The sequence below is a fragment of the Mytilus trossulus genome, chromosome 7 (assembly GCF_036588685.1).
Source record: "Mytilus trossulus isolate FHL-02 chromosome 7, PNRI_Mtr1.1.1.hap1, whole genome shotgun sequence".
Classification (NCBI taxonomy): Eukaryota; Metazoa; Mollusca; class Bivalvia; order Mytilida; family Mytilidae; genus Mytilus; species Mytilus trossulus.
In genome coordinates, this window is record NC_086379.1 from 52,180,179 (window position 1) to 52,205,420 (window position 25,242).

At 34.2% G+C, this 25,242-nt stretch overlaps 1 protein-coding gene across 1 annotated transcript; it reads right to left on the reverse strand.

Annotated features, from left to right (window-relative positions):
• Nucleotides 1–11: 11 nt before the first annotated feature.
• LOC134727124 (manganese-dependent ADP-ribose/CDP-alcohol diphosphatase-like) lies at nt 12–24,178 on the reverse strand. The gene is made up of 3 exons (XM_063591506.1): nt 24,106–24,178; nt 1,045–1,698; nt 12–598 (listed from the first exon to the last, which is right to left on the reverse strand). Exons 1-3 carry the CDS (start codon nt 24,128–24,130, stop codon nt 300–302), a joined length of 978 nt encoding a protein of 325 aa, XP_063447576.1. The 5' UTR covers nt 24,131–24,178; the 3' UTR covers nt 12–299.
• Between the last annotated feature and the right edge of the window lie 1,064 nt (nt 24,179–25,242).

The window sequence follows — 25,242 nt, forward strand, 5'->3', positions numbered from 1 at the left end:
AATGGTTCATTACTCTTACGTCACCGAAAATCAGAAAATGTGTCACACGGTTCTTTTGTTCCTAAATGCACATGAACATCTCTAAGAGTTGCTTATGCATGTTTAAATGTATATTATTTTTTTTATAAATTTTTTAAAAGTAGTAAGTTCATGTTCTATAAAAATGTAGGATACAATCCACATGAATAACAAAATGAATAATGGTTCTTGATATTATTCTGCTTTTTGCAAAGTTATATATGAGAAATAAAAATGTATTGCACTGATCTGTGTAGACAAGTTCTTAAAATCTATAGCAGTCAACAGTTCAACTTAAATCTTAACGGACAAACCACGTCAAACATTTCTCCCCTTCCCTGAATGACAAGTGTATCTTCTAACAAATTACCAACAGCATAAGAGTCTGGATATTCTATAACTCCTGGCAGCGTTATATGATGAATTCCACTCTGATCGACTGCGTAACCGCTTTCATGAGAATGTCCGCTAATATAACAAACGACCGAGGAATGACATGCAGATAATACTTCGAGTACATCTGTGTAATTCCAGCATAAACACTGACCATCTGTAACTTGAGAGTACACTGGATTGTGACCTGAAAGACAGAAGTATATATCTTAGTCTACTGCTCAATGCAAACACAGTATATGTGATCAATATCTAATCATACTTTATATAGATAAGACCGTTGGTTTCCCCCGTGTATGTGGTTTTACACTAGTAAATGTTGGGCCCTTTATAGCTTGCTGTTCGGTGTGAGCCTATGCTCCGTGTTGGAGACCGTACCTTGACCTATAATGGTTTACTTTTATAAATTGTGACTTGGATTGAGAGTTGTCTCATTGGCACTCATACCACAACTTTCTATATATATTCATTCATCGGATATTTGTTTACACTAGTGTTGTGCATTTTTTCTCCTTCTTTTCTTTCAAGCTTTCTTTTTTTTGTGGGGGGGGGGGGGGGGGGGGTCCAAAATAGTAGTAATAGTTATCATATGTGATTTCGCCCATTATAAATCAACTTTAAATCATACCCTACCTATAACAATGACATTCTGTTTCTGTTCTTTAGCTAACGTCAGTTCCTTCGTTAGCCATTCCAACTGGTGTTTTGACATCGCCCCATTAAAGCGCACAAATCGTCTATCAACTGATTTCAGACCCGTCGGATCATTTTTATTTTCGTTTGGATTCCGTTCATCTAAAAAGGATTTAACTATTTTGTATCTCGCTGAATCGTCTCTTTCTCCAAGAGCTGATATCTCGTAAATATTCAAAACGCATATTTTGAGTCCATCACAAGGCTGCCAAGTATAGTATGCTTTATTCGTAGGAGGTAGACTTTTAAATAATCTTGATTTGTATAAACTATCTTTGCTAAAGTTGTATAGTTCATGATTCCCAACAACGTGTAATACCGGCCATTTTCCCTCGTCAAAAATATCTACAATACGATTCAGACATGCATTCGGTTCTTCTGTGCGTTTACAGAATCCATCAATTAAGTCGCCAAGCTGAAGGACAAATTTGACGTCATTTTGTTTCCAGTCCTTCATGGCTTTCTTTAGAAGACTTAACGCTGGTCTATAGTAACGTTTCCTGGTTCTATTCCAATTGTATCCATCCTCAATATCAGCATACTGAATATCAGCTACTAGGCCAAACTTCAGGAAAGTCTTCTTGTTTGCCATAACTATGAATGAATGAATACTTTATTTGCAAGAAGCACATACATACTATGGCAAACGAAAATATATACAATAAATGACAAACAAAAGACAGCAGAGAACAGTAGTTACAGAGTATACACTAATATTATGACAATATATGTGATCTAATTTTCCAAGCTGCATTTAAATAGTTACATAGTTTTACTGTCAGACTTAGAATGAGCTTGTAATAAAGTATCTAACTTGTGCCGATTTGGCCAAGAACAGTAGAATAAAGGTAAAAATTCTATACGCACAGATCTATACGCTGGACACGATAAAACAAAATGATACTCGTGCTCTAAGACATTCATATTACAACACATACAAATTCTGTTTTCTCTTTGAGTATTTAGATAACGACCAACTTCAACTATGAAGTACATGTGTATAAAAATATAATAATCATTCAAATAACTTAAAATATTGATACATGAAGTCTTCGGTTGAGAAAAGATACTAATATAATCGTTTATCTTGCAAGCCCTATAGCGATTGCTTATTTTACATAACTGGAAATAATTTATATTGCATACATTTATTTCTGTACCGTATAGTGATTATCGAAAACTTTGAGTGGTTCAGTCAAGCACAAGCCCTGACATTTCCAAATAAAAAGACATCAAAGAATGACAAAAACAGAATATTTGGTAAATACTGCTAGATAAAGTTGAGCATGTAGATTCTGTAGAGGTCTTTAAGACCGCTCTACAAGAACACCGCTCATAACAACAACGTTTTTCTCCACCGTGTATTAAAGCCAAAATCAAGATTCTGACCGTACCAATACAGTTACTCATACAGCTTATATATTTATAGACACAGAGCGTGTTTTACGGGTGAAAAAAAGGGGGGGGGTCCAGTGGGCAGAGGAATCTCATGGCATGTATCAAATTTTGATATTACACGTATTGCCTAGGATTTAAGTTTAATGCCTAATTCACTTATTGTCGCATTATATACATACGGAAAAATAAATGTAAGGTAAACTTGAATAGCCAAGCTGGACGGGTACAACTATGCTGTATAAAAACAGCAGCTAGTCATTTTGCAAGTTCCATAGTTATTTCTAGAATATCATAAAGATTAATTTGAAATGGATTGTGTAATAAATGTTCCATCAATATGTATAATGAAATTATTTGACAAGTGCAAATATATGTTTTTTTAAAGCAACTTGTTACACACGGGACTAAGAATGCAGTAGGAGTGTTCTTACTCATGACAGGTGCGATTTTAGATTGAATAAAATTAAAAAAAAAAAAACGACACAAAAAAACTACCTGCAGTAGTTTCTCGTCCAAATATTTGTTGTCACAAGAAAATGTTAACATTTGTAAATTGTTAATCTTATAGGGAAAGAATATGGTGTACCATTTGGTTCAAAAGGTACTTTTGTCGGTTAACCGCTATTTATATACCGGTTAACCGCTATTTTTATCGGTTAATCGCTATTGTTATCGATTAACCGCTATTTATACGTCGGTTAACCGCTAATTTTATCGGTTAACCGCTATTTATACCGATTAATCGCTATTAATATGTCGGTTAACCGCTATTTTTATCGGTTAACCGCTATTTTATCGGTTAACCGCTATTTCTGAGTGTTAATAACTTCTAATTTATCGTCTATGCACAAAACAAATAATTATTGAAAATAAGTAAGTGATTGATGGAGGAGGTTTATCGCTTAACCTGTTAACACAGTAATTTTAATTGCTTACTCCTCCCATTTTTGTCAATTAAAATTACTTGAAGAACGCCCACATGTTTCGAGCGTTGAGCACGTGGCAATATTATAGCACATAACACTATATCGCACGTCAGTAATCTTTATTTTATTTATGACAAAACGGATTGTTTTGCATGAATTAATCACCAAAAAATGGATTCATTTACTTATCAGCTTCCCCTCTTCTCCCACCCTACCTCCTTTTTTATATTTACGCCGACATAACCACACGGTAGACGCTTTTCTGGTGGTAGAATTTCTCCTCTTCATTCCTTAATATCATAATTTCTAGATCGATTTGTGAATAATTGTTGGTTGGTTCATTCTCTTTATAAAAAAAATGGAAAAACATATTAAGCGCTAGTTGTTTTTGGCTTTTTAACCATCTTTAACTCTTCCAAAGGATACGTAAGACGCAGAAATTAACAACTATAGGACACCTTCAACAATGAGTAAAACCCATACTGCATAGTCAACTATATACTGCCTCGAAATGACAAACGTAAAACAATTCATACGAAAAAACTAACGACCTAATTGATGTACATAATAATAAACGAAAAACCAAAACTGTAACACAGCAACAAAAAGTAAATAAAAAAACATTGGATGACAATAAAGTAGAATGTGCCATGGGAGTTTACAAAACATTAAATGGCACAAGTAACACGATACCGAATTGCATATCTCCCGATTTTTTAAATATTTTGTACACTTTTTGACTTTAATCCGAATTCAATCGGAATATGAAATACAAAAAAGAGGTCACAACTTTTGTTTTTTTGTAATTTTCATTGGAAACTTAAATTTTATGCCAGGTTCACACTGCCGATCAGATCAATTCGATGATCCCTATTGTCCCTATTCCACCACCAAGCGAAACCAAAATCTTGATCGGGCCTGTTTACGACTTCTACCCGACTGTTATTCGACACGTACACGACTTTAACTCGACCATCCACGACTCCAACCCGACCACTAATTGATTAAATATTCGATAATTCCGACCAATTTACGATCCACACGATCTTTACTCGACTTGTTAGACCAAATCAATTATACTCGATCACAGCCTGATCTCTACCAAACCAGATCGACCGAATCGTATAGATAGTCGGGAATTAGTCGGGTATATACAATTTTTATATAAAAACATCATATTTTATTATGCGACGCCGCAGTGTATGGGTCATTAAGACTAATACCGAGTTCACACTATAAAATTTATACCTCGGGTTGCTTTGCTACAACTAAAAGTGAAGAAATGGGGTATAAGTGTTGCCTTTGTCCGTCCGTAAGTACATTGTGTACGTACGCTCTCTTCAAGCTTCGTCACAACCTTTGACCTGTCTCTCTGTGCTCTATAAATCCAACTGCTTTATTTCCATATATATATATTCTAATGGTTTTACTCGGACCTTCTGTGCACTACTAAATTTAACCAAACAAACGAAGAATGTGTCCATGGGACATAGATAATGCCCCAGCTTGCATATAACGTTATAAAGGTTCATTCCCCAAGAACGACAAAAGTGACGCCTTCCAAATTCGATCTTGATCTGTGTTTTATGATAATAAGTGTTGTGTGTAAGTTTCATAAAATCTTATTGAGGCTAAACGAAATTAGTGAACGGAAACTAATTGTGAGGACATACGTAGAAGACGAACAAGAAGGCGTAGACAGCAACGGAAGCCGAGACGTCTAAGTTAGGCAGTGTGTAACACGGCGACCACTGTGTGAGTAGCATCAGAGACTTGAAGGAGTTCGACAAATGGTTGAAAAACTTCTTCAGATTCTAAGCTGATATATTTTGGGAGTTTAACTGGTCTTTAAATTTCTTGAAAATGACACCACAAAATGAGATTTGTCACTGGATTAGTACTTATGTTAGATAGCAATATACATAAATTTGACCATCCCCTTTTCCTTGCTTTTTTACAAATGAAGCTTGTTGTTTGTGTCATATATATATGCATACATGTATGTGTATATCCATGGCAATTACCTATTGATTAAAAACTATTGTAGAAAGGTGGTAAAGCTGTCATATATTTCCCAAAAATTGACCAGAAGTAGACTTGTATAATCCCCTGGAGTGAAACCTTTTCTGAAACTGTTTACGTATAACTATCAAGAGATCAAATCAAAATCAGTTGTCTTTCGTCTTATTTTCTGTAAAATTGCGTCATAAAGTTCGTTTGTACAGTAACAGATAGTTGTTCATTTCTGTATTATTTGGTTTCCTGTGGAGAGTTACCTCATTGGCATTCATACCTGTTCTTATTTTTATACTACACAACAGTCAAACAGAAAATAGTTCTTAAACAGGTAAACCCCACTTTGGAGGCTATAGTAGTCATTAGCATTCTAATAATGATTTTTTATTGCACAATTACTTTCATATCTGAAAAAAACCAAGGGACCAAAATGCAGAATCTATTTCCCTTCCGGAACACCTGCACGAGATAGTCCCAGGTTTTGTAAGGTTTCGTGTTGCTAATTAGTTTTAAGCTTTCTATTTTGTGTTATGTGGACTGCTGCATGTTTTTCTTCTCGTCGTTTTTCGTTTTTCTTAATGGCTGTGTAGGTATTTTCGAAATTTCAGTTTGATTGTTCCTTTGGTATCTTTTGACACTCTGTTAAAATTTTACCCCTCCTTGCAAATGTACAGACCAGTACTGTACATGGAGGATTTTTGGTACAATTAAAAATAAATAGTGACAATATACTTTTGCGAAAGCAAAGTTATGAGAGTTATTCAGATTTGCAAACATTTTTACTGAATCGTGTAGCAATCATGTGTACTTGTATATGGCCGAGTAAAGATCGAAGAGATGTCAAATATGGTCGCGTAGAATTCGGGTATTGGTCGATTTGGTCTGGGGTCAAAATAATATAGAGGTCGCGGTGATCTAAGCGATCGGGCATCGGTCGAGTTCATCTGGACCACAGATCAAACAGGTTGGCGTTGATCGGGAAATGATCTGATACTAATCAAGCAAAGGTCGAGATCGGTAAAGATCGGTAAAATATTTGTATTCCACCCAAACTCGATCTTTACACGATCATTTCCCGATCAATTCGACCGTTACTCGACGAATAGTCGATCTCTTCTTGTGTATATCATTTTATTCTGGTATCACCTAAGTTGAACAAAGGTATACAGAAAAAACATATTAAATAACATTACATTGCATTGTACATTTGGAAAGGAAGCATTAAATATGAGTGACTGGCTTCTCGATCCTTACTCGAATGTTTTTAACATGTCAAAAATTATCGGGTAGAATTTCAGATTGATGACGACCAAGATAGACAACCTCGAGCATTCTTGCCGATTGAGTCAGACCAGTATCCCGATTACTTAATTTGTCATGATCGGGATTGATCGAGTTGATCTGATCGGTAGTGTGAACCTAGCTTTAGTTACCCGCACAAGATCAGCCAGATTCACACAGCCGATTAGATCAACTCTATGAACCCGATTGCTCAAATTCCCACGATCAAGCGGGACCACATTCTTGACCAGGCTTGTTTACGACTTCTACCCGACCGCAATCCTACTGTACAAGATTTTAACTCGACAATTCACGACTTCTTAATGACTACATCATGACTCCAACCCAACCACCACTATAATAAACATTCGACTATAAGACGAATTCACAATCTCTGCAAGATCTCTACAAGACGAGATCTTTACTCGACTAGCTAGAACAAGTCAACAAAGCTCGAACTCAGCCCGATCTCGACCAGAATTAATAGACTTGATCGTAAAGGGGTCGTAGGGATAGCCGGGAATTGGTCGAGTATAAGTGCAATTTCATTAGAAAAAAGTCGGATTGTCTTATGCCTCGCCGAAACAAATGAGACATTTAGTGTTACACTTGTCAATCCATTCGTCCGTACGTCTGTTCATTCCGCATATTAGTTTCCGTTCTCTAACTTTGGTTTGCCTCTATTAACCTAATGTTATTAAGCTCATACACACTGCTTATTACTAGTATCCTAATCAAATATCACAGATTAAATATCGTTATATGCGAACGGGGGCTAAAGCGTCCGGATAAAGTGCACCAAGGACTCTGGTACACTGTACTGCAACTACAAAGGATTATTCTCAGTCACACTATTAGCCCTCGTTGACGCATATTACAAGTTTATATGGTACAGAGATGGAAGTGCGTCTGACTCTTCAACCATTCTGAATAGAGGACTTTGATTGAGGAACTAGAAACACCCACTGCCCGGCGATATGGAGAACACTCATACCGGTTCCTCATGATTGAATATGGTGCATTACCATTGAGATCTGGATGAAGCCGTACTCCAGAGATATCAAAACCGAGACTATCGTATGCACTATTTCAAAATGCCAGCAGGTTCAGTTGAGTGGCAAGAGAGTATGATTTTGTTCATCAGTGCTATTGTAAATTAAGCTACTTGTAGTTTTATCTTTAAACCACTGATGTAGTTATTTTTTTATATGGCACCTTGTTTTTATGTGTTATAAAGTTGTCAAGATTGATTTTAAAATAAAGGTAATTATGCCTTGTTTTGTTTAAAACTGTACTAAAGCTTTGGTAGATGTTTTGCCTTTTTTTACGTTTCAAAAATGATTCGAAACGTTTGTATTTACTTATTTATTAGATTTACTGCTCTTTTCTTGAAAATGACACCACTAAATGAGACTCGTCACCGGATTGGTACTTATGCAATATGACAGGTGCAATGTGTATTTGGTGGGTTTCGTGTTGGTAAGATTTTAGTTATAATGAGTTGTGGACTGTTGTTTGTCTTGTCCTAGTTTTTAGTTTTATTCCATGGCTGGGTCGGTTTGTTCCTGACCTCTGGGTGTGATTGTTTGTTTGGTATATTTCCCTCTGTTAAAGTACAGCTAAGTACGGTACACGGGGAAATTTTTGCGGATTTCATTTTCGTACATTTCAAAATAACAAGGACAATATATTCTTGCGGGAAAAGTTATGAGAGTTAATTAGATCTACACATCGAAAAGTGGTTGCGTTTGGTCGAATAGAGATTGGGTATTGGTCGAGTTGGTCTGGGATAAAAAAAAATAATAGTAGTCGCAGTGATCGATGACGTTGGTTGAGAAACGATCGCATTTCAGTCGAACAAAGGTACTGATTGTTCAAATATTTGTATTCAGACCAAACTCGATCCCTTTACGATCCTTTTTCGATCAAATCGATCGCTACTCGGCGAAACTCCGATCTCTTCTCGAGTGACTGGCTTCTCGATGCTTACTCGAATGTTTTTGAAAGGTCAAAAACTCTCTGAAAGAAAGTCAGATCGATGACGAGTAAGGTAGACCACCCCGAACATTCTTGTCAAACTAGCCAGACCAGTCTCCCGATCACTTAATCTGTCTTGATCGGAATTGATATAGTTGGTCTGATCGGCAGTGTCAACCTAGCTTTAGCTTCAAAAATACTAGACTTCTTTGTTACTTAATTAAATTATCATCAATAAAATGACCTTTAGCTGTCATATATCACCATTTCAAAACCAAATTCAACTAAATTGTTGAATTAAACAGCTTTGCATAAAGTTTAACCTATAGAAACCATATATATCCCGAATTTTTCGTGTATAAGTTGTTATGCCAATTCATAGCCAATGTTTAAATCTTTAAGAGACAGATGCCGAATCACTAACGACCGAAAACAATCCATAGGACAGTGTGAAAACCTTAACACATTAGCACATTTACCCTAAAGTCTTAATGCAAATTAATTTACTAAATTTGTGGCTAAATTATATCATCTTATAATTATTTTGAATTAACTTTTTATCCCTCATTTTTTTGCCAAGCAACAACATCAAAAGAGCTATATAAATGTTCGTGAGAGTCGGGCTCGATGATGTTAAAATTGGCTTTGAGAGTATTTTCATAGATTGAAATGATTTCCGTGTACATATTTTATTATCATGCATAAAACGATGCATCCAATGTCGTCTGATAGGACCCGACACTGTTTTAGTATGTCGGCAGTTATAGCTTGGGTTTGTCCTCTAGCTTAGACTTGATTATAATTAAATATAAAAAAAAAATCGTTTACCAGTACATGTTAAATCAGTCATAAATCTATAAATGATTCATCATTATCATGACAGATATGCCATCATTAGGGGTACAACTATCAATTGTTGTTTTAAAAGTCTTGATCTATAGTTCGCATTTCCCCTAGACTTTTGTGATTGCTCTACATAACTAATGGTTCAACATTTAACACTTGTCCTCGTCAGACTGCAATAACTGTATGCGAATATTTCATGATACTTTATATTTTGCTATTAAAAAATAATGAATATATTCTTTCTGGTTTAAGTTTCTGTGCTGCAATATTTCAGTAGAATCAATAAATAATAATAATACATAATAAAATAAAATTGAGAATGGAAATGGGGAATGTGTCAAAGAGACAACAACCCGACCAAAATAAAAAAAAACACAACAGCAGAAGGTCACCAACATATATATATATGTGACCCGCTATGACATTTGCAGGCTTATGGAGGTAGAACGTCATTGTTAATTGTTTTTAACTACATAATAATTTTATTCATCAAAGATTGCTTGTCATTTTTAGAAAAATTATAAACATAATAAATATCGAGATTCAATGAAATACGTATTTGTGAAGAAGAGGTAAACACATTCCTTGGCTTCTTTTTTGCGGACGCCGAACTATACATCATATATACGTTTTGAAGAAGTTTGACTTTATCGCTTTAAGTGAAAAATATTTTAATCTTCATTTTAAATTGATATAAAAAAAATCAAATTTCTGCTCTATAGATTTCCTTAGTCTGAAGTCTGAAATATATCCATGATAAACGCACCGCATCGAATGCGTATAAGAGAACACCTACTTATAAACTGTTACGCGTCGCATATTATATTTAGAGACATGCATAATAAATCTCAATTAAAAAAGGAATTCTTAAAGCTTAGTTTGACAACTTTTGAACTAACTTCATTTCAACAAGTTTAAATAACATGCTTTAAATTGAGCTACAAACAAAACAAAAATGCTCTAAAGATTTTCTTTCATAAATGAAGTCTGAAAAATATCCATAATAAATGCACCGTATCAAAGGCATATATGAGAACACCTACTTATTAACTGTTACGCGTCGCATACTATGTTTAGAGACATGCATAATAAATCTAAATTAAAAAAAAAAGGAAGTCTTAAAGCTTACTTTGACAAATTTTAAATAACTTCATTTCAACAAGTTTACATTACATGTTCTAAAATAGAGCTAAGAATTGTTTGTATTGTAGTAAATTTATTTTTTTGAAATTTTATTCAAATACGCTATTGAACACCACTAAGAGCCAATAAATACAATAATTTTGTATTTTATATATTAGTGCCTTCAACAAATAAAAGTCGTCATAGAACAGTCTCATTTTCATACCGTTATTGGAAATGACTCGTTTCATTGCTATTACAACAAATATGTCATAATAACATGACAGAGAGTTTTGTTTCTGAATATTCTCCATAAATATACAAAAAGCAAATTTCCCCTCCTAAGCCTGGAAGTGGCTAGTCACATATAATTTACGGCGTTTTTATCACAATGACGTTCTACCTCCATAAGCCTGGATATGTCGTGGCTGGTCACATATATGTTTTGTAATTATACTAGTTTCGTCGTTTTTGATGTTATTATAACCACTTATACTTATCTAAAATTTGTTAGATTTGTATTAATTTTAATGGTCACCTGTTGTTTCTGTATCAGTCGCTTCATCTTTAATAAACCCTTGGAATACATGCTGTGGTGGACAGCTATTGTGATTCAGATTGATAACATTTGTTTCTTTTAAATGTATTTCAAGGTCAAGAATGCCATATGTTGTAAATCTTAAACCTTTAGTTACAATAACACCTATGAATAGTTTGACCAGACGATGCTGATCTGATGCTCCATTATATATTATAAATCCATAACCCTGAATTTTCCGTGACGTTTCGTTTTCAGCAGAAACTATCTTATTCATTATTTCAAACATAAAAATTTGCCACAGATTTCAGGTTAAAAGACTGCCGTCAATTATCGGACCTAGTACATTTATTGTGGTTTTATATTTTTATTTTTTAATATATAATTTTCCCAATAAATTCAAACAAAAAGTAATCTATAATGAGTTTCAGTCAACAAATGTATTTTATTACATTGACCATTTGAACATCGAATTTGAATAAGTCAGTTTAGATTTTATAATTTTATATGGAGCCCAGGGCCGTAACTACATGGTCTGATGTTGGAAATAAATTTTAAAAAGTTGAAACAAAAGCTTTTCTTCAGATCATATTGTTTTCACGGCGAGTGTCTTGCAAAAATCAGCTGATTTCTCTTCACTTTCAAGTTGATGTTGCCCCTGTATATTTTTCGTGATCCATCTTTATAATCAGTGTTAAAGGTCTTTTATTGTAGTTATGTGTCTTATCTGTACCCGGGTTTGTTTTTTGTTCATTTATTGTCCTACTTTTTGACTAAATTCTAAGTGTTGATTTTCTTTTGCAAATCTAGTAATTTTTTTTAACTTGGGAGTTTTCTTATACCGAAGTACCTTTTGTCTAATTAAAAAAAAACTACATGAAATTGTTAGAATATTATCGAAATTAGAGCTACGATGACGGGTGAACGGTTGTGGTTTGACAATGCTGCATGTCCACCGATGTCCAAATATTGTGCGAGAAAATATTTTAAGAAAATACGATGCTACTGAACACAGAAAAATTTATCCTTTCTTCATGGGAGAATTGACTTAATATTAAAGAATAAAAACTGGCCCTCTTTTTTGTAGATAACACTAGATAGCTGACATGCGTTAAATTAACACGAGGCCACCAATCTCCCGGTATTAAGTCAATTAAAAAAAACATCAATGTATTGCCATATGACCTTTAACATTGAAGGACTAAACTTGCATTAATAAGTCGTGCGAGTATCAATCTTTTTATGCCATATGTAGATCTTATTTGAGTTGTTGGGTTACTGCGTGTTGATGTTTAAATCCAAAATCATTATTATTTACAGCTTAAATAAGAAAAGTCAAACAAACTTTAGTTAATCGCATGAATTCACCGTTACAACGTACGGCCATGGTTACAAGTAGAATATAAAATGAATGAAGTGGTTATCGCGCATTAAATTACATACAATCAATATTTCAAAAATATAGTCTCATTATTTTATGCCATTCATATCAATACAATATGCATTAAAATCTTTTATCTTGAATAATGCAGTTAGGTGAAATTAAACAAATATCTGGAATTAAGAATTGATACTAGTACTCTAAATCCGAAGAGTATTAGTACAGAAGCGTATTAGCGCCACACATTTTTATTTTTTGTTTTTCTTCCTTTCTTATCGTTATAACACAAATCTTTGCGAAATAACACAAACAGGTGTGTTCTAACACAAAGTGATCTTTGCGATATATCGCAAATCTTTGCAAAATAACGCAAACCTTTGCGTTGTAACGCAAATATCTTGATTGCAATCATTCATTAAGTTTTGTATAAATGTCCGTCTGTCCTTCCTTTCGGTTGTAATTTACTAGTTACTGTAGATAAAAAAAAAAGATACATACAAGGCCAAATCATTATAATAAATATGCATAGGAATAATGGAATACTTGAAGTACAATTATACATAAATTAAGACTGATTTGTGCATCAGAAAAGTATATAATTTAACAAGAAAATAGATATAGTATAGTATATAGGAAAGATCAAGAATAATGTCATACAATTGTGAAACTTCATAGTCAAATCGCAAAATGTTATTTATGCTTTGAAATGATTTATTATTAATAAGGAAACATTTTTTTTTAATTTTGAAGCAAACATCTCAGAATATGATAAAGACTTTTTGTTAGAAAGTTATTGAATTTTCATTTCAATATAGTTAAGTACTTTTAGGATGCCTGGGTAGCAATTTGAATGGAGAGAACATAATTTTATTAATTAAACATCTTCATTCTATACATTCATTATCAAAGGGTAGCTTGTTTGAATCTAACCAACTTTACACAGTTCTCAAAGAGAACTTACTTTGGAAGTATATTTATATTCGGTTATAGCTATATTAGCAGGATTGATTTTTTTCTTCGGGATAACCTCAATTTTCTTGGTATACTAGTAGTAACATGGATATCGTTTTGGGGGACCTTTATATAGTTTGCTGTTCGGTGTGAGCCAATGCTCCGTGTTGAAGACCGTACTTTGTCCTATGATGGTTTACTTTAACGAATAGTGACTTAGATGGAGAGTTTTCTCATTGGCACTCATACCACATCTTCTTATATTTTCTGCTCATAATTATTCAATGATATGTTCTAATTATTCAAGCATATGATTTTACTTTGCAATGACTTCAAAGGTGATAAATTTTAATATATTCAGGCTCCTGCATTAATAACTGCTGTTTCTTTTAAATCTTTAATAAGATTATATAAAAAAAACAAATGTTTGCGTTATTTCGCAAAGGTTTGCGTTAAATGCAAAGATATGAAGAATAATTAAAAAAAAAATGTGTGGCGCTAACACGCTTCCGTATATTAGTTTAAGTATAAATTAAAATAATTGATAGGTAATGGATATCCTTTTTAAGATATTTTTTTTCGCGGGAATTGGCTGACTTGGACTTGTACCTTATTTAGCATAGGCAATATTTGGCTCTAAATCGTGAGAGAAGAAATCTAGAATCAGCTTGAATTTGGTTAATGACCTTTTATGAGATATTGATTGATTGATTGTTGGTTGCTAAGCGTTCAATGGCAAATATTTCATGCATATTCAGGACGAGAAAAAATTAAAAATAAATGCATAGGTAGGTTCTGTAATAGAGCATCCGGGATTAAGGTCAGATAAATTAAGACAACCAAGGAAATGAGGGTATATTGGATAGGGACAGACATTTAGCCATGCGGACTCAGTATGGAGTTGTTGCAAGGAATCTTAATTTTCAAAGAGCGTGGCACTCTTTATACACATGCCATCGGATTGGATGTCTCCATTCTGACCAGATGTTGCTGCACATTTATACATCCCGCACAGCCAAACGGATGACCCTATTTGACGAGGGTTTTAATACCGGTCCCCAGTTACCCTTGTGGATATGATAAATTGAAGTCTTATATGCAATGAAAAGAGGGTAATACATGTAAGGGGGAAACATGTTACCCTGTATTGTTAAAAAAACAAACCACAAGGAGTCCGAAAAGTTCACACAAATTCCTAAACAAGAGATGAATACAAGCTTACATGTATTCCTCTGTTTCTAAGTTCCGTCCCATATTCCTTTTTTGCTTTAAAAAAAACCCCACCCATTTTCAAGTTGGTTACTTACTAGTAATCCTCATTCCTTATTCGTTACATTACGCGCTTATATTGTAATTTCACCTCTAAGAATCCATAGCTAACACCTGGGGTTTAAGTCATAAAACTTTGCTCAGTGTTCGAAGCACACACATTATGCTCGAAACATGAAATCTAGCATTTTGATTGGTTGATTTTGGAGTATGAGTACAACAAATTTATTCGAAAGTTTTATGACTTCAAGGCCAGAGACAGAGTATACCACACTCATTACAAGCGAATAACGAATGAAAGGTAACAGTGTATCAGTCGAGCGCCGAAACCAGTGTGTACACACTAATAGGGTTACTTCACATAAAAGAACCCATAGCTAACACCAGAGACAAGAATAAAATCGGAATTAAATTGAACGTAAAACACACGTATTACAAACGAATAAGGAACGAATAAGTAACTGAGTATCAGTCGAGCGCTCAAACTGGTTCATACGACTTAATGGGGTGATTTCACCCCGAAGAACTCATAGCTACATGTAGTTACACTCCATTATTCCGACAGCCCATTAGTCCGACAGCCCATTGGTCCGACAGCCCATTAGTCCGACAACCCAATAGTCTGACAACCCATTGATCCGACATCCCAATACTCCGACAACCCATAAGTCCGACACTTATAAAGTCATGTATTAGGGTATCAGGGTAAAATAAAACTTGTCTGTCTGTATTACTACGATTAGATACATGTAATATTATATTTTAAGAAATAACTCCGTATATATTACATAAGGTTGAGGTAGTTCGAATATACTTCCTACACACTCACAATCTGTAAATAGAAAAGAACAGAAAAGATTATTTCATTTGCCAAATTAAAGGGTATATAAACAGCATATAAATAAAGAACAATCAATAAAGGTGCCAGCTACTGATGATGCCCCCGCACAAATACTTCGTTGTTGAGTTGTGAATCTGAAAAAGCCTCACACCGTACAGATTACTTAAATAAACTTTGAAACCAAATTTCAGAAATCATTGTATTGTAGTTCCTGCGAAATATGTGACAAAAATTTTCAACTTGGCTGTCATGTGAAAAGTGTTCGGTAATCCGGAATTTGTTGAGTAATGAATCTGAAAACGTACCACACGATGTAGCCGACTTCAATAAACCTTTCAGAAATCCTTGTAATGTCGTTCTTGAAGATTCAACGAAAATATTCATGGGATGGACGGACGAACTGACAAGTGGACGGTTGAATGGACGGACAGACAGAGGTAAAACAGTATGTTTCCACTTTTGCAAAGCGGCGATATAATGATTGGGTCAACATTAAGACTTTACAATACATATATATCAAAGTAATATGATATAATTATCTTTATAACACCGTAAGCCTGTCACATTCGGGGCCAAAACAAAATAGAAAAAAAACCAACTAGCACATTTATCATATGTATCTAACTTTTCAAAGTACTGACATGTGCTAGACTGAATATGCTGAAAAAGTTCCTCCCTCAAATTTTTATAGTGTGAGCATTCGATTCTCAACTTTATCAGCTGTATAATACGATTTTTTGAATATCTGGCATTTTCAATTCTTAATGTAATGAGTGAGCACCGATTCTTAATTAACATATGAACTCCCTTTCTTAAAATCAATGATTATATAAATATTTTCTTCTTGAAAACAATCTTTAATGAAAAATAAGTGTCAAGTTTGCCACAACACACATAGTGTAGTAAGTTTTTACAATAAGACAATTTGAGAAAGACACAAGCAGGACAAGAATGTCACACATTGTCTTAGATTTCTTACTAGTTGTTATTGGCTCTTATACGGCACTCGTTCTATTTAAGCAGTCAAAATACGTTGACTGTATATTTCTATGTCATAATCAGTTACCGACCCGATATCACTTTTCCCCATCAAGATTTTTGAAAATAAAAGTTGCCGAGATGTTCATGCCCGTCATATTAAATTCTGTTTTTCGTAATAAGTTTTGTTGTAAATCATCAGTCCTGCACTTTCTTCAACCATTATAAAAGAGGCATATTTTTTTCTAGATTTTGAAATAAGCTCGGGATATAAAATTGGTATCACTACAAATAAATTGAGTGTCAACACTCAGACTATGTCTGATAGATCGCTATTGGAAGTGATGTGTACTGTCTCCGTATTTCGTGGATTCACATTCCCGAACATGATACCGTATTCGTAATTGGAATTGCTCATCTTTTCTGAGCACATATTTCGTCCTATTTGTCATCTTTTTGTTAAGGATCTGAGTATGTATTTGTCTCTTTGTTTTCTCAATTTGACTGACGGCATGAAACCTCACTCCCCCGAAACGCGAAAGGGGATAATCGACGATCTAATGAAAGAAGGTAGAGCAAGACCCACACACAAAACTCAGCGAACTAGAACAGCACAGACTGACAGTGGACACACAAACGTCGAAATGTAAAGAAATATAAAATACCCAGAAATTTGACACGAAAGAGGGACTAGGGTAAGGACTTGGCAGTTGCAATAAGCATGAATATCAACTCCAATATACTGAAACTAATACCCCGCATGGAAAGAATAATTTGGATCAAAACGGACAACCACAAATATTACAGAGAACGGAGTTGGTCTATTTAGAGAAAATTTTCCCATACACCTAAGAAAAATGCATTGTCGGAATTATGGGCTGTCGGAGTAATGGGTTGTCGGAATAGTGGGCTGTCGGAATATTGGGCTGTCGGAGTAATGGGCTGTCGGAATAATGGTTGTCGGACTAATGAGATGTCACCGGTGTGGTTCGTAACACCAGAGACAAGAAAACAATTGTAAAGATTTGTTTAAAAGGTACAACGTATTACACACGTATTACAAGCGAATAAGAAACTAATAGGTAAAAGGGTATCAGTTGAGCGCTGACACGGGTGCATACGCGCTAATAATGTTATTTTACTTCTAAGTACCCATAAGATACACTAAAGACAAGAAATTTGTTTACAACAATTTATTTGAAAAGTGCAAAGTATAACACACGTATTACAAGTGAATAGTAGACGATATTTCACCTTTTAGAACTCATAGCTAACACCAGAGACATGAACAAAAATGAAAAGGTAAAATTGAGAATGCATGAGAATGCATATGTCAGGCAAAAAGACAACAACCGACCAAAGGGCAGATAACATTCGTAGGCCACCAATGGGTTTTCAACGCAGCGAGAAAATCCCGCACCCGGAGGTGGTCATCAGCTGGCCCCTAAATAAAATTGTGTACTAGTTCAGTGAAAATGGACGGTCACACATAACTCTAAAAGTTAACATATACAAGTACTAAAATAAAACTAGATACCCTAAGGACCATTTATTTAAATTTGAAGGTATTTGGCCCTTTAGTTTCAGAGGAGAATTCAGTAGTTGTCGTTTTTTGATGTGTTACATATTTGTTTTTCTTTCATTTTTGTACATATATTAGGCAGTTAAGCCTCGGTCACACCTTACCGGATGGCACTAACGGACGCCTAACGGATGAAAATAAAAGTTGTCCGTTGACAAAATTGTTATCCGTTGGGAGTCCGTTGATGTACTGACCGAATAAAACGGACATCCAACGGATATGCAACGTACGAGAAACGGAAAAGTACCGGACAGAACGGATGTCGAACGTACACCCAACGGACGAGTGCCGCATAAAACGGACACCTAACGGAAGCGTACCGGATAAAGCAGATATACGGAAAAATTAAAGACGACAATAATAATACATGTAAATCGCATAAATATTCAAATGTTTCTGTGTAACTGGTTTTGGTTTGTTCTTCAAAATGCCGCCAGAGGGCAGTGTCTGGCCTGAATAAGAGCTGCTTGATTGTGAAGACGTGCCTTTACTCTAAGATCGATTATGAATAATCAGAATTCACGAACCTTAAAAAATCTGACATACCAATAATTGGCATTTCTGACGCGAAATTTTCAATTGGCATTTATCCGTTTCAGATCCGTTCACAATCCGTTTTATCCGTTATACGTCCGGTAGGAGTCCGTTTCTCATTCGTTTTATCCGTTTAACGCCCGGTAGAAGTCCGTTGGTGAGTTTATCTTCCAGACCTCCAACGGACGTATAACGGACACTTAACGGATACAAAACGGAAACGAAACGGACAAGTACCGTACAAAACGGACGGCTAACGGACGTTCAACGGACATTTTATCCGTTGGACGTCCGTTCAAAGTATCGAACATGCTCAAAATTTTCCACCGGACACAACGGACGTCGACGGATAAAACGTACGCTGAAACGGACATGCAAAGGATATGGACGGACGTCTAACGGATAAGAACGGACATAAACGGATTGAAAAAAAGTTTTCCGTTAGTCGTCCGTTCGAGCTATCTGGTAAGGTGTGACCGAGGCTTTAGTTTTTCTCGTTTAAACTTTTTTACATATGTCATTTCGGGGGCTTTTATAGCTTACTATGCGGTATGGCTTTGCTCATTGTTCAAGACCGTACAGTGACCTATAGTTGTTAATTTCTGTGTCATTTGGGCTCTTGTGGAGAGTTGTCTCATTGGCAATTATACCACATCTTCTTTTTTATACATATGCGCTAATAGGGTTATTTCACCTCCAAGAACCTATTGCTACATGTAACACAAGTGACAAGAAAAAAAGTTACCGTTTTTTAAAAGGTGCAACGTTTAACAATTACAAGCGAATAAGTAACAGGGAATCAGTCAAGCGCTGAAACGTGTACCTTCGCGCTTTAAGTAATTTCACCTATTATATACAAACCAAGAAATTTTACCAGTGATATTAAGAAAGTAAAGCACGTAAATTGTAGACATATAAGGAGTAACAAATAAGGACTAATGAATAGGTAATGAATAAGGAATAAGTAACGAATAGGTAACAAATAAGGAATAAAGAATAAGTGACGAATAGGTATCGAATAAAGAATAAGTTACGAATAAGGAATAAGGAATAGTAACCAACTTGACGACCCTCATTTTGAGTACTATTTTACTTCAAATTCAGCATTTAACATTACATACGTAATTTTTCGAGAGAAATATTAAAAACGTCTAGTGTTTCTTTGTTTAGATTGTAATGGAGCTGATTTGAATCAATATTTTTTTAAGTTTTTTGTCGAGCCTGCGACTTTTGTCGCAGAAAGCTCGACATAGGGATAGTGATCCGGCGGCGGCGGCAGCGGCGGTGTTAGCTCACTTCTTATAAGCTTTTTATTTTAGAAGGTGGGAGACCTGGATGCTTCATACTTTGTATATGGATGCCTCATGTTACGAAGTTTCTGTCAGTCACATGTCCAATGTCCTTGACCTCATTTTCATGGTTCAGTGACTACTTGAAAAAAAGTTAAGATTTTTTGTAATGTTAAATTCTCTCTTATTATAAGTAATAGGATAACCATATTTGGTATGTGCGTACCTCGCAAGGTCCTCTTGCCCGTCAGACAGTTTTCACTTGACCTCGACCTCATTTCATGGATCAGTGAACAAGGTTAAGTTTTGGTGGTCAAGTCCATATCTGAGATACTATAAGCAATAGGTCTAGTATATTCGGTGTATGGAAGCACTGTAAGGTTTACATGTCCAACTGGCAGGTGTCATCTGACCTTGACCTCATTTTCATGGTTCAGTGGTTATAGTTAAGTTTTTGTGTTTTGGTCTGTTTTTCTTATACTGTATGCAATAGGTCTTCTATATTTTGTGTAAGGAATGGTTGTAAGGTGTACAGGTCTACCTGGCAGGTGTCATATGACCTTGACCTCATTTTCATGGTTCAGTGGTCAAAGTTAAGTTTTTGAGTTTTGGCCTTTTTTTCTAATACTATATGCAATAGGTCAACTATATTTGGTGTATGGAAATATTTCATGATCTACATGTCAGTCGCGCAGGTTTTATTTGACCGTGACCTCATTTTTTACGGTTCATTGCTCAGTGTTAAGCTTTTGTGTTTTGGTCTGTTTTTCTTAAACTATAAGCAATAAGTCAATTTTATTTGTTGTATGGAAAAATTGTTAGCTGTACATGCCTACCTGGCATTGTTCATCTGACCTTGACCTCATTTTCATGGTTCAAAGGTCAATGTTTAGTTTTCTTGGTTTATGTTAAGTTTATGTGACAGTTGTAATAAAGTTTTATTATTAGGACTATCAACATAATATCAATGATTAGTAAAGAAGGCGAGACATTTCAGTGTGTGCACTCTTGTTTTTTATATCAATTATACATAAATTACGTTACTTGAAATCTAATATCCTATTGCATACGCCGGCATATAGAGAGAAAATACACACAATAACCTGGGTCCAAAGCAACTTTGCCGTCAAAAAAAAGGAAAATTAATAACAAAGAACAAAAAATCGTCTCTTTTTTGAATAGTAAGAGTTTTTCGTGTGAAATTGGAATATAATAATTCAAATCTAGCAAAATACAATCATTTCTGTATATTAAAGATTTATTTTCAGCAAGTTCCTATGCGTAAATTTCCGCAGAAAATGCGATTTTTTTTTTTTAGTTAAAGCAAAAATATCATCAAGATAACGGTAAGTGTTTTTTAAATTTACTTCAGACGGATCTTTTCTGAGATTGGCAATTAACACTCTTATCACAGTTTCAGAAAAAGGCTTTTGTATGAGTTACAGAAAAATAAATCTGCAATCGTGAATTTAACATAACATCAAAATAAAACCTTATAACTTGACCGATTAATTACCGAACCACACTGTGATATGATTGGTCTTCCAGGTGAAATAACATTAAAGTTCATTTGATCCAGCCTGTGGTCACTGTTGTATTTGTTTTAACTTCTGCGTTTCGAGACGGAAGCTTTTTGGAGGAATATAAACTCTACCTTTATTTAAATAGCTGGAAATGATCAATTTGACAAAGATAATTGATTGTGTCATTAGTAAGAAATATTCCAAGATAGGATTGCCTTGAAGTTACACCATGACCTTCCCTTTCTGTATTTTGATTCTAATGCAGATGATTTAAGTTCAAAGTGTTGAGTTTCAATAAGAAAACCCTGAGTATATTAGATATTGTTTTTATTTCATGATTATTTTTTTTTTCGAATATAAAAACTGACAAATTCATGTTGACATTGCACAACATAAAATGATAAATTATAAAAATATCTTGCAATTTAACTTAATCCTTAATGTACAAATAGTCCCCGAACATCCTATTTCCATTCCTGATTTCTCCGGTTATAAGTACTGATGCTCCCAAATTTTTAAGCAGTATGCAGTATATCCTTAAAAAATAAAGATATAACCAGGAATATTTGCAGTACATATAATATATATATAATAGTACGAATGAGGTTTGGTGAAGAGGGGAAGAGAAAGAAGATGTTGGGTCAATTAAGAATTCAATATATACGAGTGTCCCATTTCAGTGTCAAATGTTACACTGAATGTTTATATGACTTAGCAATTGGAATGTCCTGGCTTTATAAAATAAAGTTTAGATCTGGAAAGTAAAATTAGTAACTATACTTTGACTCCCGTCTTATCTAAATTGTAAAATAAATTGCCATTCCCTTAACCATTCGTCCAACTTATTATTTCGTGGTCAATACCTGGTTCGATTGGCAGTGTATTAAGACCGAGATGCTGGTCCAAACATCATCAGAAAAAATATCTACTAATAAAACGAGTTAATCAAATATATCATTAGTTTATATGAAATATTCTAGTCTTAGTTTTTACTGATTCTTGAAGGACTTCAGCGGGAAAATGACCAAATACAGATTGTTTATTATCCAACGTTATCAAATAACTGAGAAAAGTCACACAAAAATAAAAAAATAGAAGTAGCTTATTTTTTTTAGACTGAGTAATTATAATTAAACTGCTTAAAAAAACACCAGGTATATACATTTCTATGAGTTGATGAACAGTTTGCCATTTTAGGCGGAATTTTGACAATATTTATAACACGTTTGTGTCTCGTTATTAAATACAGTTAAACTTTCTTATTAAAACACTCTCTCCATTGCTCTATACCATCACGACTTGTTACATATATCGGCCATAAATCGGAACGTGGATGCTATATCCACCTTTTTTTAAGATTTCAATAACAATTGCAATAAAACAATTATAGAGAAGATACATTCTTCAAGTGATTTATTAAAAAACTATTGAATTAAAGCATTGATAGAGTTTTTGAATATCATCAACAACGTAATTCAATAATATAGAAAACGTATGATAGATCTATACTGTTTCATGTCTGTGGGCGAAATATGGTAGCGGACACTTTTTCCTTTTCTTTTTTAAAAAATAAGACAAAATTAATATATGTGCATGTTAGAAGATTACGTTTCTCGTCTTCATTACACATGGTATCATCAATCGAATTATCATTTATACAGATTTGTACCTTTATATTGTAGGAGTGGAGTATATACAAGTACCTCTATTTAAATTTAAAACATCGTCATAATTATTTAGTATTGGTCCATGAAATCCAATACATTTTGTCGTATTAAAAGTGTAAAATAAAATAAATAAAACAAAAATTGTTGCATACAATAAAGTGTAATGTGCTACATAGAATTGCTACGTGTTCAACACTAAAATTTTGTGTGTTCGTTTGCCGATTAACAATTCTATAACTTGGGTGGGAGTGAATGGCCAACAATAGATATATGGGAGGCGTAAACAATCCACACTACTGTTTTAACAGGTTGAGCGATACAATTTGTCCATCAATCACTTACTCATTTAAAATAATAAGTTATTATGTGTATACACTTTAAATTAGCATTGATTATGTTATAAAAATAGCGGTTAACCGATAAAAATAGCGATTAACCGATAACACAGCGGTTAATCGACATAAAAGTAGCGGTTAACCGATAAAATTAGCGGTTAACCGATAAAATTGGCGGTTAACCGACATAATAGTAGCGGTTAACCGATAAAAATAGCGATTAACCGATAATAGTACCGGTTAATCGATAAAAATACCTTTTGAACCAAATGGTACACCATAAAAGAACGTTATTTTAAATGGTTTAAAATCAAATTACAGACTTTACTTCTGTTCCAGATGGCGGTCTTATAATAAATGTTTAATTTGTGTCGACACCGTAATTAAAAGTATTGTTAACATTGTTAAACTGCATCATCAGTACAGGCTGTAAAATCAGAAAAAAATAAGATGAATGAGGTTTAACTGATATAAGGTTATCTCAGCAAGTAAACATTAACTGATGTTAAATGGTTCATAGAAGTATATGTTTAGATATTGTACTTACGCTGTGCCGCTAACAGTCGGATCATCGCACAGTATTAAACATGATCGTCGAGAAATACTGCCACTTACCTATATATTTTTATTATATATATATTTTTTTTTTATATTGGTTCATAATTATTTTTTTTACCTTAATTGAAAAATCTTAGCTGAGTATTTTGATAGAGGTGTAATACAATAAATATTTGCTATAATTTTAATCATTGTTTTTATTACAATAATAGGATTTCAGACTTAAACTTCTTGTTTTTTTCAATATCAAATGAATGAAATTGTAGAAATCTACATCCTTCACTGCTATTTAAAAGCTTTGTATAATTTAAAATGCCACTTATGAACAACTTGAGGGGTCGGTTTCCCGAAACTATCATAAGATCCTCTTAGGACCTATATTAGGACCTATCTCAAACCTCGCCCCGTGATGATTTCAACTTCACCATTTGGAACTCGTTTAAAAATGAAAAAGGTCACAATTTTCTCCTTGCTTTACATTTAACACTTCTCTCAGCATGCCAAAATAGTAATGAATTACAATTAAAAAAAAATATTATCCTCCACACACATGACTAAGATAACACTGATATATAATTTCTTATTCAGTTGAGTTGATAGAATAAAAAAGTCCTAATGTTCGCGTATTGTCTTTTCTTTATTAAGCAACCAATTCTATTATTAACAAGATGAAATGAATGTGCAGCTAAGAGTAGTCGGGACCACTCTTACAAAAACTATCAAGAGAATTTATTGCGAATTGTTCTTGGTACACCCCTAAGTTGTTAAGTTTGTTTTAAGAACATTAATAACTGACCAAAATTTAAGAATGATTTTGTGTTACCGGAATTAGTAAGATCACTTTAAGGTAGACTTGAGAATCGTTCTTAATTAGTTATCAAAGGTACCAGGATTATAATTTAGTACGCCAGACGCGCGTTTCGTCTATATAAGACTCATCAGTGACGCTCATATCAAATCATGTCAATCATTCTAAGATAGGTCTGAGGTTAGGTCTTGTTAAACTCTTTTAAAATCTTGAGATTCATTGCTTTAGGCGTTCGTAAGACATAAGAATGCTTCTTGTTACCGGCCCCTGCTTCCTATAGAATTTCTTAGCTGAAATTGTCATTATAGATGAACTGAG